General features: G+C 41.8%; 2 protein-coding genes across 2 annotated transcripts; both read right to left on the bottom strand.

Moving 5' to 3' along the window:
• Nucleotides 1-1,860: 1,860 nt before the first annotated feature.
• Nucleotides 1,861-4,754, bottom strand: LOC311224439 (cytochrome P450 1B1-like). Its single transcript, XM_084309427.1, has one exon. It carries the CDS (start codon nt 4,509-4,511, stop codon nt 2,901-2,903), a length of 1,611 nt encoding a protein of 536 aa, XP_084165553.1. The 5' UTR covers nt 4,512-4,754; the 3' UTR covers nt 1,861-2,900.
• A 1,381-nt stretch (nt 4,755-6,135) lies between these two features.
• Nucleotides 6,136-9,289, bottom strand: cyp1c1 (cytochrome P450, family 1, subfamily C, polypeptide 1). The gene has a single exon (XM_084309520.1). It carries the CDS (start codon nt 9,021-9,023, stop codon nt 7,446-7,448), a length of 1,578 nt encoding a protein of 525 aa, XP_084165646.1. The 5' UTR covers nt 9,024-9,289; the 3' UTR covers nt 6,136-7,445.
• Between the last annotated feature and the right edge of the window lie 8,859 nt (nt 9,290-18,148).

Here is an 18,148-nt window from a genome sequence, read left to right on the forward strand (position 1 = left end):
TAGGGATGTTCGATATTGGCTTTTTTACCAATACTGATATACTGATATTGTCCAACTCTTAATTTCCGATACCGATATCAACTGATACCGATATATGCAGCCCCCCCCCCCCCCCCCCCCCCCCCAAAACGGAATAATTTCAGGTAATTAACATTACATATCTCTTGTCGTGGAATTAACACAACATTGTGCATACTTTTGACAATAAATACAATCTGAATTTGTTCTTACTTGCTTGCCTGGGTAAATAAAGGTTAAATAAATGTTAAAAAATAAAATGTTTTTTTTTTTTTTAAACCGATACCGATCATTTCCGATATCACATTTGAATGCCAATATTGGCCGATAATATCGGTAGGCCGATAATATCGGACATCCTTTTCCCCCAATGTAGGAAGGCAGGAAGGGAAGGCATTATCATATTGGTCCGTTTTGGGAGGATTGTTTGATATGATTTATTGGATAGCCTGATAATATAAAACAACAAGGGTTTAAATAGACAGACATGCAAGATTAAAGAGTATCAGAGGTCCTGTAATTTAAAATCGCTCATGGTCCTGAATGTACAGTGCAGGCTGTGGAGTAATGTGTAATAATATGTAGTAATGTGTAGTAATATGTAATAATATGTAGTAATGTGTAGTATTATGGAGTAATGTGTGGTAGTGTGTAATAACGTGGAGTAATATGCAGTAATGTGTAAACATTTGTAATAATGTGGAGTACTATGTAGTAATGTGTAATAATGTGTAACAATGTGTAGTAATGTATAATAATGTGGAGTAATGTGTAGTAATGTATAATAATGAGAAGTAATGTGTAATAATGTGGAGTAATGTGTAATAATGTGGAGTAATGTGGAGCTTCTATCCCCAGGCCATCAGGATGCTCAATGTTCCATGTAACAACCCATCATCTACACTCATTGCACACACATCCACATGCACACACTCACTTTTAAACAAACACTCACCTTAACACTCACTTTAGACACATTAACACTACATTATATTTATCTATTATTAAAGAGATTTGCACTACATTCATACCTCATTTGCAATTGCACCTTACCTCAAAGTTTTGTACCTCATTTTCCGCATTGTACCTCACTGTTTACAAATTTTTACTACTTTAGATTGTATGTTGCACTGTATATTGTATATATGTATATTGTATATTCCTCTTTACTTACTTTTTACTTACTTTTTTTTCTGTATGAAGCACACTCTCAGCGACTCATACAGAACCAAGCATTTCACCGTAAAGTATGTGTATTTGATTGTGATATTTAATAAACAAACTTGAAACTTGAATTTGAAAACTAATGTGGAGTATTTATGATTTTTACATTTTAATATTTTCCATTTCCATTTCCACCAAAGTAATTTGCCAGTCACTTCTCTTACCATTAGGAGCCATGGTGATGCCAATAAGATGTGTGGCTGCTGGCTGCTCTGGGCTCTGACTCTGCTGAATCTGAACCACCGTGTGGTTGAGAGGAGCACAGTCACAGAGTGGCCCAAGTGAAAAATTGATGAGCGAAGCCTGTGGTTGCTTTACTTTACTGTATACTCTATGCACTCTGCCAGAGCCTAGTATGTTATGGGGTTTGCAAGCCGGAACTAGCGGGGCCTCCAACCTGTATTGATCTCTCACAACAACATACAGACCAGACGTCATGGTCTATTATTATCTCTTTGACCCCCATGGCTTTTGGAGTTCTCAGCACTTGATTGCCATATACTATGAATGCAGATTGACACCTAACATAAGATGCTCTGCTTAGATTGGCATAATATATACTATGAATGCAGATATATTTATCAATACAAATAGTTTATTGTGTACAGTAGTATGGATTCAGTGCAGTATATATCACCCAGACAAACAGTACAGTTCCCCAGTCATGCATGTAGATATATCTTATAGAGTACATCTTAGCTGTCTGCACAATTTGAGTTGCACTGTAAGTATAATGTTGTTATGTAGGCCTACATAATGTAGTAAGAAAATCACATGGTATGAGTAATAATCAATTAGAATGTAATAACTGTGAAATAAGTTTGAAACAACAAGGCCACATAATAACATCTGGAACCTATAGCAATAGCTATTATCATAATCATAGCCGTATCATCATGCAAGATTAAGAGGATCTTAATGTACAGTAGGTGAAGTGTTATTGTTATTTCATATGATTCCACACAAATTTGACATTGGAAATCACTTTACACACAAAGCAATTCAGTTCATTCAAACATATACAATTTGAGCGGCAGGATGAATTATTGTCCAGATTGTGCTCAAGAGAAGACTGTATTCAGCCAACACCATTATTACTCCCATCAGTGAAAGAAAACACAGTAGAGTTAAATGAATTCCTGACCACTAGTTTATACGCCAATTTAGGGTGGCTAAATACCCTCATATAAATAACAATACGTACTTAAGGTTTATTATGAATTGTGGTTTTGGACCACTACATCAGAGCTTGCAATATATTTAAAAAAATGTTTACATAAAACTTATGGAGCAATCCATACAGATATATCTGGTATATTTCCATAGTTGTTAATTCAGCAAACAATTCACATGTAACTCATGTGTTTTTAATTTCCAATGGAATTTATTGGTTACTTTTAAACATGAATTACATATGAGCTGAACTGATGAGCTGTCAATGTTTGTGGTCATTGTTTCAAAACAGATCACTTGATCAGACACAAACAAGTCAGCAAGATTATTTGATCAAAAGATATTATTATTAGTGATAAAACATCTTATTAAACATAAAATCACAGGTATGAATATTCACTCTTGAGTACATACCTTTTAGTGCATACTGTAGGATTATTGTTGTTCTATATAGGGAGAACTCTGCGTGAAAGTGCAATACAATTCTACAAGCTTTTATGGGCCATAAGTAATTCTCCTCTGAGCTTGGCAGAGATCTTGTAGTTTAGAGGTTTCAGTGTTAAACCGTAGGAACAGTTTAAAGACAGATCCTGGTTAGGATTCTTCTCAAAGCTACACTGATGGAGTAGAATAGCAAAGAATAAAAAGATCTCCACTTTGGCAATCTGCTCGCCAATACATCGTCTCTTCCCAGCAGAGAAGATCATGACACTGTTGGTAAGATCCTTGTCTATGGATCCATTTTCATCTAGGAAGCGTGAGGGGTCGAAGATGTGCGGGTCCTTCCACTTTAGAGGGTCATGGTTGACGGACCACTGGTTGATGAAGACCACGGTGTCCTTGGGGATGTGGAGGCCTTCGATGGTGACGTCCGCGGTGGTGGAGTGAGGGATGGTGACTGGGACGAAGCTGGTGAAGCGCATGGTCTCATAGATGAAGGCGTCCAGGGAGGCCAAGCTGCTCCTGTCCTCAATAGAGGGCAACCTGTCACGTCCAACCTCTCTGTCTATAAGCTCCTGCAGTTTTGTCTGAAGGTCGGGGTGTTTCACCAGGAGCAGGAGGATCCAGTGAAGGGCAGTGGAGACGGTATCCATGCCCGCACCGATCAGGTCCGACACCGTCCCCTCCGTGAAAGCCTTGGTCAGGCCGAGGTCACTCTCCGCCTTGTCAATCACCCCGATTAAGGCATCACTCATGTCCCGGATCACCTCCGGGTCAAAGGTCTCCCTGTGCTCCCCCACTTTGTTCCTCACGAAGCCAAAGAATTCTTTATTGATGTCTTTGAAGTTCTTGAAGACCGAGCGGACCGGATTGGGGAAGGACTGAAGCCAGGGCATGACATCAACAAGGCTTCCGGCCCCCACAGTCTCTCCGAACTTGTCCACCCGCCACAGCAGGGCTCTGAACTCGACATCGTCATGGCCGTAACGCTTCCCAAAGCACAAGGCACAGATCACATTAGCGGCAGCCACTGTCAACTCATGGGCCGGGTTGAAGTACTGTCCCTCAGCGCTGAGTTTGAGGAGAACCTCGACCAGTTCAGTGGCCTCCTCGACGATGTGCCACTCGAAGGCTTTCTTGGTCTGACTGTTGGCAGACGAGAAGGCTCTGATGGTCGATTGTGCAATTTTCCTGTGCGTCCTCCACTGTTTACTGTAATTTGTAAAAGTCATGCTGTTTCCACCTGACACAAACTGAAAGGACACAAAGTTGGGTCTGCCTGCAAACTCGGCGCTGTGCTGTATCAGAGCCTGCCGTATTACCCTGTCTCCGTTGAGGACCACAATATCACTGCAACCAAGTCGTATCTGATACACATTGCCGTACTTCTTGGCCAGCTTGGCGAATGTGATGTGAGGCATTTGACCCAGCTGCATTGCATTGCCCACCACCGGCCAGGCAAAGGGTCCTGGCAGTCTTCTCTTCAGCCTGAGGTTCCTGACCCACAGACAGGCTTCCAGACAGAAGAGGAACACAAAGGAGGCAACCAGAGCAGGCTGGACCTGTCCGCTCCATCCCCTGATGATGCTGCTGCCCTTCACACCAAACTCTGTGTCCAACTGAGGCATTGTGTTATCCTGTAGTTTTGGTATCATCCACTGGGTCCAACAGAAAGACAGATTTCACTTGAATTTGCATTAGCTTTCTGAGATAGAATAAATGGTTTCTATATACATAGTCCCATATATGTTGAAATAAAAAAAAACGACATGCTTGTTAGTCCTGTATTATGATCAGACATTGAGAAAATAAATCCATGTCCTGAATAGGATTTTCAGCACCTCTCCTGCGTTCGCTCACTCCTCCACAGCAGCTCGTGAGAAGGAGGGCTTGATAAGGTTGAGTGGTGTGTCTTCAGATGACCACTTTAGAAGAATGCGCATTTCTGCCTTAACACCCTCGCTTATAAGTATCTCGATGGTGGGAGGGGTCAACGACTAAGGCTTTTTACTATCTCTCCCCTCCCATTGTGACCACGGCATGTAGACCTGTGAGAGTCCTACACATTTTGTATAAGTAGGCCCAGTTCCAGCGCCATTATCAGTTGTTCTTAAAGCTAACACTCTCTGGTAGGATAAGGGGAGGAGGAGGAGAAGGAGGGGGGCAGCTACTAGATAGGTCCTGCTGCCAAAGAATATGTCAGAGAATACTGTGACACTTTTAAGTGATAAACAAACACCTGATCCCTTCAATATGCTTGGACACTGGTCAAAAATGTGTTGGTCAAATACGTAAGAATTATAAATTAACATAAGATGCTCTTTATCAGCATAGTCCGATTTTTTACGAGATGAGTATCTAATATGGGGGTCATAATATCATATGAGGGGAGAACTGACTTATGAATGTGAATATGGAATAGGAATATGAATATGGAGCACGACAGCTTGAAATAGTAAAAATATAGTGAATTAGGGATCTTCCATAATGAGCTTAAACATCATATTTTCAGACAAGCTGTTAATTGTAAAACAATCTGGGTATCTGACCAGTATAATGAACAGAGACAAACAATAGACTTTATTATGTCCCATAAAGTATGTATTTATACCAAACTATTGTTGGCATAATGATCCCTTTGAACACAGTAAAAGAGTTAATGTATATGTAGCTATATGAGTTGTGGCTATATCAAAATAGTTTCATACACAATCCAGGACAGAGTAATGTGGCAATAACTGCCTTATGGCTATTTGTACGATGAAACAAAGAACTTCTAAGATATACATTAACTTGGATTTCAGTGATATTCAGCGGTTATGTCAGTGTTCTTAAAAGCTTGTAGTTGTGCATGTCATAAAAAAACAAACTCGCATAATTTGGGTATTTCTGAATGTTTTGGCATATGAGTCTATATAGGATGCATTTTTGTGTAATTGTTTGATCATAATACAGGACTAAGGAACATGGTATTTTTTTTCTTTAAATTATATATATAGGACTATGTATAAAGAAACCATTTCTTCTTTCAGAAAGGCTGATATAAAGCTAATGTTTTGTGTAATTGTTATACTCATTGAGGACCATTACATTTGTAGTATTAATCGTAGAATCATATCATATCAGTGTCTTCAATAAAGAGTAGATCTGACTACTTTACTGAATTAACAATTACTGTGAATATCTCCAAACCACGCTCACAAACATTGAGTAACAATACCTTGGATGATGTAACTGATATGGATATTAGTGCTACTGGAGAAAAAGACGCTGGTACCCTTGACAGTTAAAAAAAAAGAAATCACTTTATTCATTCCAGATGTAGCTTATTTTTCCAATCATATTGTACTGAACAAAGATTAGCAACACATTTTCTTGCGGTGAATTCCTGCCTGAACATTCAAGACATGCTGTATTGCGTGGGGCTTTTAGAGAGGAAGATCCGGGACCGTAGGACATCACAACGTCGATTCCTGAACACAACCTCTTTGATATAGCTAGAGGAGAGATTACACCCATGCAGCCTCGAGTGTCGTGTGCAGTGTAAACAAACATTGTTTATGAGAACACATCTAAAGGGAACACAGGTTCTTCAGTCTGGCGGTGTTGTACTTTATCTATTTAGTGTCACTTTTGTCGGATATGGCTTGGGGAGTAGCTGCAGTGCATTGCACAATAAATCTGAACCCTGGGTATAGGAATGTGACATGTCCATGCTCCACACTTTGACCCAGCAGAGCCAACTCTGTGCACGATCAGACTCCGGGAAGATCCCCCTCTCGCTCATCCAAAGTTTGTTTGTCAGAGAGACTCCCCTTGCGGATGAGACACTTCCTCCTCTTTTTTTTCTCTTCTTCAGCCTCTCAGCCAAATCCAGCATTCTGTTTCCTTCCATCAATATATGCAATGGGTTTGTATACATTGATTACAGTAGATAGTGGATTCGATTAAACTTATTTAATGATAGTCATACCTGAAATATATATATATATATATATCTATAAAAAAATACTTTTTGTAATTGCTTCATGTGTCAATGGCTAAGTATATTCATATGCTGTTACCCCTAAAAAAATTAAGTCTTCAAGTGACTTCATGGCATTCACACGTATTCACAAGCATTTCATACACTGATATAAGTTGATATTTCAGGGGGTTTTCTATTCCCTGCACATATCGTACATGTTCATGCTGAATAGTGGATATAAAATAAGCACACAATTCAAAATAAAAAAGAACACTATTTATACTTCCTTACAGAATTTCATCAAGTATATTTTGAGAACCAGAACGTCTAATATCCTTTGCGTTGATCCCAACCATACAAGAGCTTCATATTCTACCTCTTCATATTGTATCTATAACTACCCACACATAATATTTGTAATCGTATTCTCAACCCTGCATCGACAACAAATGCAAACATAACAGACTTGTGTTTAGATATTCATTAAATATTAAATACCAAAAAATTATACAACAACAGCATTCAGTGCAGATTTGCCAATATACTCACTGGTAATGTCATTGGTGGGAAAGTGTTTAGTCTTTTTTCTGGCCTTGAGTCCCAACGGTTGGGATGGGGGTGTTCATGCTGGGGAAACCAGGCCAAGCAGCTTGCCTCTGAGCTTGGCACTGATGCCGTATGGGAGAGGCCTCAGTGTGAGTCCATAGGAACAGTCCATCGTGAGGGTCTCAGACGGGTTACTCTCAAAGCTACACTGGTGCAGCAGGATCGCCGTGATTAAATAGATCTCCACCTTGGCAATCTGATCACCGATACATCGCCTTTTACCTGTGGAAAAGATCATAACGTTGTTGGTCACGTCCTTATCGAGGGCGCCGGTATCGTCCAGGAAGCGAGAGGGGTCGAAGATGTGCGGGTCCTTCCACTTTAGAGGGTCATGGTTGACGGACCACTGGTTGATGAAGACCACGGTGTCCTTGGGGATGTGGAGGCCTTCGATGGTGACGTCCGCAGTGGTGGAGTGAGGGATGGTGACTGGGACGAAGCTGGTGAAGCGCATGGCCTCATAGATGAAGGCGTCCAGGTAGGCCAAGCTGCTCCTGTCCTCAGTAGAGGGCAGTCTGTCTGGGCCCACCACTTTGTCCATGAGTTCGTGCAGTTTGCTTTGGACGCTGGGATATCTGACCAGAAGGAGCAGAATCCATTGTAGAAGGGAGGAAATTGTGTCCTGACCCGCTCCAATAATGTCTGTGACCGTGCTTTCAACAAAGTCCTTGGTCAGCCCGCTGTCCTTCCCGTGCTCTATCACATTGATGATGGCATCGCTGATGTCTCGTATCTTGTCCGGGTTAAAGGTCTCCCGGTGCTGCATCACTTTGTTCTTCACGTAGGCAAAAAATTCCTCATTGATGTGTTTGAAATTCTCATAGACACTGCGGACCGGATTGGGGAAGTTCTGGAGCCAGGGCATGACGTCCACCAAGCTGCCGGCCCCCACTGTCTCTCCAAACTGGCCCAGCCTCGTCAACAGGGTCCTGAACTCCATGTCATCATGTCCATATCGCTTCCCAAAACACAGGGCACAGATCACATTGGCAGCAGCTACTGTAAATTCATGACAGGGGTGAAAATAATGTCCTTCAGTGCTCTTTCGCAGAAATACCTGTACCAGTTCATTAGCCTCAGCCATAATATGTTGCTCAAAGGCTTTTTTGGTCTGACTGTTTGCATTGGAAAAGGCTCTGATGGTCGATTGTGCAATTTTCCTGTGCGTTTTCCACTGTTCGCTGTAATTAGTAAATGTCATGCTCCTGCCTCCAGATACCATCTGGAAAGACCCAAAGTTGGGTCTGCCTGCAAACTCTGTGCTGTGCTGTATCAGAGCCTGCCGTATTGCCCTGTCTCCGTTGAGGACCACAATGGCATTGCAACCAAGTCGTATCTGATACACATTGCCGTACTTCTTGGCCAGCTTGGCGAATGTGATGTGAGGCATTTGGCCCAGCTGCATGGCATTGCCCACCACCGGCCAGGCAAAGGGTCCTGGCAGTCTTCTCTTCAGCCTGAGGTTCCTGACCCACAGACAGGCTTCCAGACAGAAGAGGAACACAAAGGAGGCAACCAGAGCAGGCTGGACCTGTCCGCTCCATTCCCTGATGATGCTGCTGCCCTTCACACCAAACTCTGTGTCCAGTGCCATTGTTTTCTGCACACTTGTTCTTCAAAGATAAAAATAAAATAAAAATGTATTTAAATAAGATTCAGTTGAGTGAACCCCTTTGGGGGAAAAAAAAGAAAAGAAAAAATCAATAACGCTTTTGTATATCCATATAAGCTAATATTTCAGATACGTCCAACAATTGCCTCTGAGGCCATATTGATAATTTCTACACACAAAATAATGAACAAATCTAGAGAGTTTGTTGAGTTATGGCAAAGTTGTTTCAGTCAGTCTTGTCAGCAAGATTTAAGACTTTAGTGTCTGCTTTTGCTTCTCTGCTGCGTCTTATATGTTTGCAGTTGGTGGGCAGGGCTCAGTATAACTTTCATACTCCTCCCATTGTGGTAGGAGCCCGGAGACCCCTCTATATTATCTCTCTGCTGCCTGTCGGACCTGGAGGCGCGCACTTGTGAGAGAATGAGCGCGCAGGGTGAGCTGCTGTCCACACAGCGGGGAAGAGATTCAGCAACTGGTGGTAGCGTCGGCAGTAGGAAAGGTGTCGAGACTATTTTGTTGCCTAAATTGAAGACTGGCAATACTCAACTTTCTGGTGTGTCTGTGTCTGTGTGTGTGTGTGTGTGTGTTAGGCTCCTAGAAGACTCAACGGGCGCACTTTGGCTATAGACACGCTTTTTGTATACGGTTAGTCCCACATGCCGATATTGTTTTGTGAAATTGTAATAACGTTTATTTAATCAAAATTGTTCTTATGTAAATGTAAAACGATTTATTGATTATGTTTATAATCTTCTATATAAACTATTGTATCTTGATGGACACACGTGCGTTCGAGATAACAGCAGTAACAGATACATTTACTTTGTCAGGTTATAGTTACTCTGTAGAACAAGTACCAGTTACAGGATACTGTGATTTCAATCGACATATCAGTTCATTAAGAATACAATCAAGGCTTTTAATTTTGAGCCACTCATTCATTTTGTCAAACTGTTCTTGAATCATGCGCATGGAGTCGCCACTGTGATTTTAATAAAATGCTGTATGTTATGCAGTGATAAAAAACGTGTTTTCCTCCACAAAGCTTAGTGACCGAAATGTGCACCATGGTCTGCTGCGCTTGAGATGCGCGTGTGGAACAAAAGTTCAATGGAAGTTGCGCACCCATACACCCGACTCCAACATGTATCCTTATTGACTTCCATTACGCTTGACCTGAACGCATTTGACATACGTGATTGTTCTACTTTTCAATAAACTACTGGCTGGCTGATGTGATCTATTGGACTCTGTAGCCGAATTACCCAACTTATTTGAAAACGACATCCATTCCAAATTAGACCAAGTGCTCTTGCACAGTATAAATACAATCGCTCATGGCCGATATTTCATATTTCATTATTATATATATAATAATTAAGTATATTTTTCTACATACCAAGTGAGATGTTTAGTTGCCTTGTTATTCTGAGATTTCTTTTGCAGGGGCATTTGATTGTGACAGACTCATTAGACTCAATTACAAATACAAATAACTTAATACCTTTTTGCAAAGCATAAAAGTTACTATAATTTTATACAAGAGTCATGTTACAGTGGCGTGACTTAAAATTTCAGCTAACTTTAGGTTGCAAATATCAGTTGCACTGCTTGTCATAAGTTGTATAAAATCATAGTTAAAATAAAGTTTTCCCAGATATGACACTTGGTGACAAAATCAGAGTTTATGGACTTTTTGCTGTCAAGCATGCTGCTCAGAAAGGCCCTCAGGATAATATTATAGTCCATGTTCTGGTCTCAGAATAATACTATATACTCTAGTATGGTCTCATGGATAATATTATACTGCAGTATGGTCTCAGGATAATATTATACTCTATGGTCTCATGGATAATATTATACTGCAGTATGGTCTCAGGATAATATTATACTCTAGTATGGTCTCATGGATAATATTATACTCTAGTATGGTCTCATGGATAATATTATACTGCAGTATGGTCTCAGGATAATATTATACTCTATGGTCTCATGGATAATATTATACTGCAGTATGGTCTCAGGATAATATTATACTCTATGGTCTCATGGATAATATTATACTCTAGTATGGTCTCAGGATAATATTATACTGCAGTATGGTCTCAGGATAATATTATACTCTATGGTCTCATGGATAATATTATACTCTAGTATGGTCTCAGGATAATATTATACTGCAGTATGGTCTCAGGATAATATTATACTCTATGGTCTCATGGATAATATTATACTGCAGTATGGTCTCATGGATAATATTATACTCTAGTATGGTCTCAGAATAATATTATAGTCCAGTATGGTCTCAGGATAATATTATACTATATGGTCTCAGAATAATATTATACTCTATGGTCTCATGGATAATATTATAGTCCAGTATGCTCTCAGAATAATATTATACTGCAGTATGGTCTCAGGATAATATTATACTCTAGTATGGTCTCAGAATAATATTATACTGCAGTATGGTCTCAGGATAATATTATAGTCTAGTATGGTCTCAGGATAATATTATACTGGTCTCAGAATAATATTATAGTCCAGTATGGTTGTGCAGTTCCATTTAGAACATCCCCACCGATGCTGTAGACAGATGTAGCCTAAACTTGTACACCTGGCACAGTCAACTTGGACCACACCCATGGCAGCATGCATCACAAAGTGTAGTTTATCCCTTATGGAAAACACTGTTCCACTGATTCTATTAACCTTGCAGTTCAAAGACCAATTCTTTGTTCTCAAGGGGAAACGTCTTCCTCCTCTATGGCAAAGTCAAAATCTGTGTTTCTTGTTTCACCACCGGCTGTACAGTTTATTTTTGTAGGGAGGGAATGGCCCTAATCGAAGGCACTAAAACACTTCAGAAGGGAGGCAAGGAGGGCGGCTAAGTGGCGCAGTGGGCAAGGCGCTCGCCACTAACGCAGGAGCTGCTGGGTTCGAGCCCAGCTCTCGGCGTTGCTACCAGCTTGGCTGGTCGTTCATACTAATACAATTGGCAGTATTAGGGGTGTGGGAAAGCCGGTGGGTGGGGATCGGACGTTGTGGACAGCGACTCCTACAGGTCGGTTGGTGCGCCTGTACAGCAGAATCAGGAAGTATCGGGGGCAGCTGAGAGATTGCGCTGTTCAGGTGAAAATATGCGACGGCTGCCTCCTCGTGTACCGGAGGGGACACGTGACGCAAGGCTTCGTCCACATTGCAGCCGACCAGTGGGAGGCATGGTCTAGCAACGTTCGAGACAGGGGAGGGAAGAATTGGACAATACGAAAATGGGATGGGAGAAAAATTGAAAAAAAGGGGAGAAAAAAAGTTTAAAAAATAAATAAAAGAAGGGAGGCAAGGAGTGGGATGACGTTAGAGGGACAGAGACGCTGCGAAGACACAGACACATCTCCAGAGACGCTGCAGGACACAGACACATCTCCAGAGACAGAGACGCTGCGAAGACACAGACACATCTCCAGAGACGCTGCAGGACACAGACACATCTCCAGAGACAGAGACGCTGCGAAGACACAGACACATCTCCAGAGACGCTGCGAAGACACAGACACATCTCCAGAGACGCTGCGAGGACACAGACACATCTCCAGAGACGCTGCGAGGACACAGACACATCTCCAGAGACGCTGCGAGGACACAGACACATCTCCAGAGACGCTGCGAGGACACAGACACATCTCCAGAGACGCTGCGAAGACACAGACACAGCTCCAGAGACTCTGCGAAGACACAGACACAGCAGAGGGAGGAGAGGTGGAAGATAGAGGACGATTAAATAAGTTGTACTGTATCTGTGTAATGAGAACCTTTTCTTTTTTTTCATGTGTTACCTATTTTCGTAATTGATGTTCTATGACTGGAAAATTTGCATTTTCACTTGTAGAGGAATTTAACCCAGGCCTAATGAACTGTAGGTATGTAGCTACATAACATTTCACTTGTTAAATAGCTATTGCTGCCAATCTTTACAGGACTTTGATTTAAGAATAGCTGGGGGGGGGGGGGGGGGGGGGGGGGGGAGCTCCAGTAGCTCACCGCGTACCTCGAACGCTATTTCGGCGTCGGGGACAACCGTGCGCGTCACGGATCTGGGGTAGCGAGTTCGACTCCCGGACTAGCCGTATTTTCTCAGAGTGTCTTTCCCCCGATCTATACCCCCATTCAACCTGTTTCTGTCGGTCATGCTTGACCAGAAAAAAAGCGATAAACGCTAAAAGAACCAGCTGACTGGTCAAAGTTTAAAAAAAAAAAGAATAGCTGGGGGCGGGGCATTAATATTAGCCAACAACAACAACAACAACAACAACAACAACAAAAACAACAACAAAAACAACAACAACAACAAAAACCACCTGTCAAAAGTGTCACGCCTATACAGTGCATTGGACTATTCTTCATACTATAATAAAACAAAATGAAAGGTCAGAAGTCGGGGGGGAAAGATTTGTCAGGCTTGAAATGGAATCCAAGTAACGTCACGTAAATCGTGCGTCAAGAAGGAACATTCAGTATACCCTATATATCTGTACGTTTTACTATTAGATTTAACTGGTTGTTGCTTCTAATTGGATCTGCAACAGAGGAAGTTTCCACAACCCCTTAGAGTAAATTACTGGATGTACATTATATAACACGTAACACCAGAACGTTTTTTGCCTGCTCATTGAGAGCCACTCGCTCGCCAAAAACACATTTAAAAAGCCTACTGCTTCAACAGAAATTAAACTGCAAGGCATTAAAGACTTTTTAGTTAAGATAGAGGGGCAGAGTGCTCGCTGGTGATAAAACTTGACTTGTAAATGTAAATGAATGATGAAAAAGTACAACTTCAGTGTGTGTGTGTGTGTGTGTGTGTGTGTGTGTATATGCTAAAACAATAATGGGTCTATCGCGGCCTTTTACAGATGTTGACCATTTTGCTGGTTCAGAGCTCTGCCTAAGAGTTGTTTGTCTTGAGAAAAGCCTCCAGAATGATTCCTTGGTTAACCAAGAAGACATAGCGACATCTTCCAAGACACTGCCTCACTGGGGATGACTGTTTCTCCCGTCTTCTCGCCCCTATAGGGGAATCCTTTTCTGGGTGTAACACTACACGCGGAGCCCCCCTCCTCTCGTTGCGCTCCCCGTACACATGTGGCCACTTGCATCCCCATCATGATAATTAGAGCCAGGTTTGTGGCTGAGGGTGGGGGTGGAGGTGGAGTGGGGAGGGTCGTGTGTGCGTTTTGCGTGTGGCTGCCGTGTTTGCCTGTGATTATCCCCAGTAACCTGGCTGTGAAAGGTTGGCCCTGACCCCAAGCTGACTCCGGCTGGGGGGGGTAGCTGGGGGGTAGTGGGGTTCTACGCTGCTGCATGAAATGTGCCGGCGGGTGGGCGCGCCAAACGGAGACAGGACCAATGGTGGACCAGGCTGCCCCGGCTCTGGAGCTAATCATTGTTTACTAGTCTCATTTCCACTTCTCAGTGAGCTACTGTCACGCACAGCACCGACAGGGAGGAAGGAAGTGGGGAGGAGGGGGCCAGCCAGGAGAGGAAAGCCAAGGGTCCAACAGGCAGTAGGGGTGCTGGTGGGACTTGGGAGAGAGGGGAAGAGGAGATGAGAGGGGGAAAGCAGGAATCTCAGCGAAGATTAGGCCTTAGAGAGAGAACAAGGGTGAGCCAAGATTGCAAACGCGATGGCAAAAAAAACAACCCAAGCAAACCGGTAAACAGACCAACCAAAACATCCTCTGAGCCAGAGCCATCCCAACCAGCCAAGGAGGTAACCACCGGATATCGCTAGTTAGAGATGGAGACGCTTGAGATGAGTGCATTATGTTTCAGGCCAGACCAAAGTACGAGGACAGACACTTTTAAAACTGCCACTGTCTGTCTTGATTGCCGTTTAAAGGGGGAAAAGTTGGAACAGGGACACAGACAGAATTCAGTCCAGTGGAATGATAGCATCTTGACTGGTGGTTAAAGACAGTGGTTGGATGGAGCTACGGTGTCAGATCATGAAGTCAAAACATTCAACCTCACTTTCAAACTGGGGATAGGATTCTGGTTGGAGGCTGGAAAGATACATTTACACACACACACACACACGCACGCACCGCACGCACGCACGCACGCACCACGCACGCACGCACGCACGCACGCACCACGCACGCACGCACGCACGCACGCACGCACGCACACACACACACACACACACACACACACACACACACACACACACACACACACACACACACACACACACACACACACACACACACACACACACAAAGGGCTCTATTTTCGCAAGGCCGACAGACTAATTGGCCATTTCTTTGGTCGCACTGCGAATGCTTTCCGCTTGCGCCTGTTTGGCAATTTTGTGGCTCAAAGAGAACCCGCTTGCACCAAGATAAAAGGAGTGGCGGAGCTCGGGGTGTGTCAATAAAGATCCACTGGCACAATACAATTTTGGTATCCATTTTGGCATAAAATCATGCCTGGGCCTCTGCCTGCTCAGGCCACGTCTAAGCGGTAGATGCTGGTGCGCTGAGCTGTTTTCGTGAAGGAACAGGAACATCTGTCCAAATTACAACAAGCCATTATTATTGATGTTAGACTGTGCATTCATCCCACATTGAAGTAAATCCTCCAACTGAATGGGACCCTATACTTTTAATTTGATTTCTACGTATGCGAGAACAAGTCTACTAATTAGTCTTGTCACTCTCCTCACGTGTCCCTCTCTTATCAATATCTTATGATTGATTCTGATCCACACATGAATTCAATAACCACAAGTGTAAATAACTTTATTTGTACCACAAGTGTAAAGCTTACACGTAGCCTGTTGTGATTTATTGATCAGAAGGTGCCGCTATCTTCTCAATCTCAATCTATGATATACATTACATAGTTATTGCTTGTGTTAAGGCGAGACAGTACCCCCTAATAGGCAAAAAATATGTAATAAGAAGCATAATATGGATGGGAAGAAATGTGGAAAGTTTGGTGTGTGTAGGTACTATAGGGAAATGGAGTTCCGTGTCTTTGTGTGTAAGTAAAATGCATAAAAACTAGTTTTTCAGAAAACAACCTCAAAGTTCTGTATTGTAATTGTGATCTATGGACACAATCAGACAAAATGAAGTAAAATAAACAACTAATTGTCTGTTTTCAATATTTTAATGCCACTCGTTTAAAATAAGACATGCTAAGGAAGCAAAATATAACAAAATCTCAATATCGTCGAAAAAAATAAGCAAAATGGCGATTTTGGGGGTAGTACTGTCTCGCCTTAAAACATTTCTTAGAGCCAGCACAGTTAGTCTGCACACACCCGGGTCTACCTCAGGGGTCTGCTGGACTGACTGTGAGGATGCCAGGGGACAGAGGACAGTGAAACGTTGATTGTAGACTATAGGCTACTGCACTGGCTGGAAAAGATTTATATACAGTATATAATAATCGAGGAAACATTATCTTTTGTGTGTGGAGGAGTGACAGGAGACTTTGTGAGATAGGTCAGCCTGTAGAATAGTTATCTGCATGCTGCCTAATTGATGGAGATTATAGATTTGTCTTAAATGTGAAAAAAGGGGGAACAATTATTTCAATACGTTTTATATATATATATCATATATATATCATGTGTATATATATGTGTATATATCATTTGTATATCATGTGTATGACATGTGTATGACATGAAAATAAACGATCCATTCATTCACAATCGGATGACATGGGTAGAGCCTAATATATAATATAATTATGCACAATATTATTGCCATTGGATCTCATTGGCCTTGGTTGAAGTTAGCCCATATACATATACTGTATGGAATCAACTATTCAATGGCCAAATGGATCAAAATAAACATTTGTAGTCAGTTCATGCGCTTATCTTTTGAGATATGAAACAAAAGAAGTTTTCTTGGAAGAATAAAAAAAGAATATAAAAAAAAAACATGTAAATTATTATTGGGGTGCACATCATATAGGCTTTAATTAGGTTGGAAATCTTAGACTGGAAAATAGGTCTAATCTAGATGGCTAAATTATACATCCCACCCATGTTTAGAGGCGGGTCCACCACTTATGCTCGATCATGGCAGCACTCTTTGCCTTTGCTGTTCTCCAAATGACCGTTGCCACTTCCTTTCCTTGCCTGTGTAGAGTAACCTACTTAAAAAGGCCTTCTGCCAAGTAGCTAGCTATCCATGGCTTCATTCATCCTGAACTTTATCTGGTACTGAATTTGATGGGCTGACTGGTTTCACATCACGCCCCAACACAAAAGAAGTCTAATCAACCAATCAAACAGTAGCTTCTGGTGGCGCCCCTAATTATACATGGCCTGGTTTGATGCTGCATTCACGTCATGTGGGAGAGATGGTACAGTACTGTAGCTACAAGCTCAGAGCAATTCACTTCAGCTTTCAAGTCCTAAATACTACTTGGGAACTCAGAGTTTTTAGATTTCTCCCACTTCAGAAATCTGATCATCAACACAGAAATATCAATAAACAACATGCAGAGAGACACCTATTTTTGCAATCATGTGCAAGGAGCCGAAACCATTTATTTTGAATCAAAACAAATACAATTATGAATCATTTTAAAACAGAACATATATAAAAACTAAAAGGAGAATACCTTCAAGGGAAAGAAGGGACTGCACACTCCTCAGGACTGGTTTTTGCTTTTTTATTGTTGCACAACGCGTTTCGCTATCTGCTTCCTCATATATATATTCTTTTGACTTATTTCAAGAAATCTTGCCAAGCTAAATTTGCTCACTTCACTGGCAGATCATTTGACTTGTTTCAAGCACATATCTGCTTAAAACTAGGTTTTATTCCTTAATTTTTGCATTGTAAAGTTCTCTCTCCTGATTTGATAAAGTGGGAATGGGATACCATTTATTTTCTGTTTACTGCAGAGCGGAGGGACTGGGAGACCCATGTTACTAACCAAACACTCTATATCAGTGTTTGGATAGTCAGAATGTAGAGTTATTACTTTAACATGTAGGCCACCTATTTTAACAAAAAATACCACTCACAGCACCCTTAACTTAATTTCATGCTTGCTTGACATTGCAACTTCAGGCAAAATGC

The sequence above is a fragment of the Notolepis coatsorum genome (assembly GCF_963971535.1).
Source record: "Notolepis coatsorum genome assembly, chromosome: 3".
Classification (NCBI taxonomy): Eukaryota; Metazoa; Chordata; class Actinopteri; order Aulopiformes; family Paralepididae; genus Notolepis; species Notolepis coatsorum.

Excerpts from the sequence above, each read along its gene's own strand:
- LOC311224439 (XM_084309427.1), bottom strand. The coding sequence starts at position 4,511 with ATGATACCAAAACTACAGGATAACACAATGCCTCAGTTGGACACAGAG.
- cyp1c1 (XM_084309520.1), bottom strand. The coding sequence starts at position 9,023 with ATGGCACTGGACACAGAGTTTGGTGTGAAGGGCAGCAGCATCATCAGG.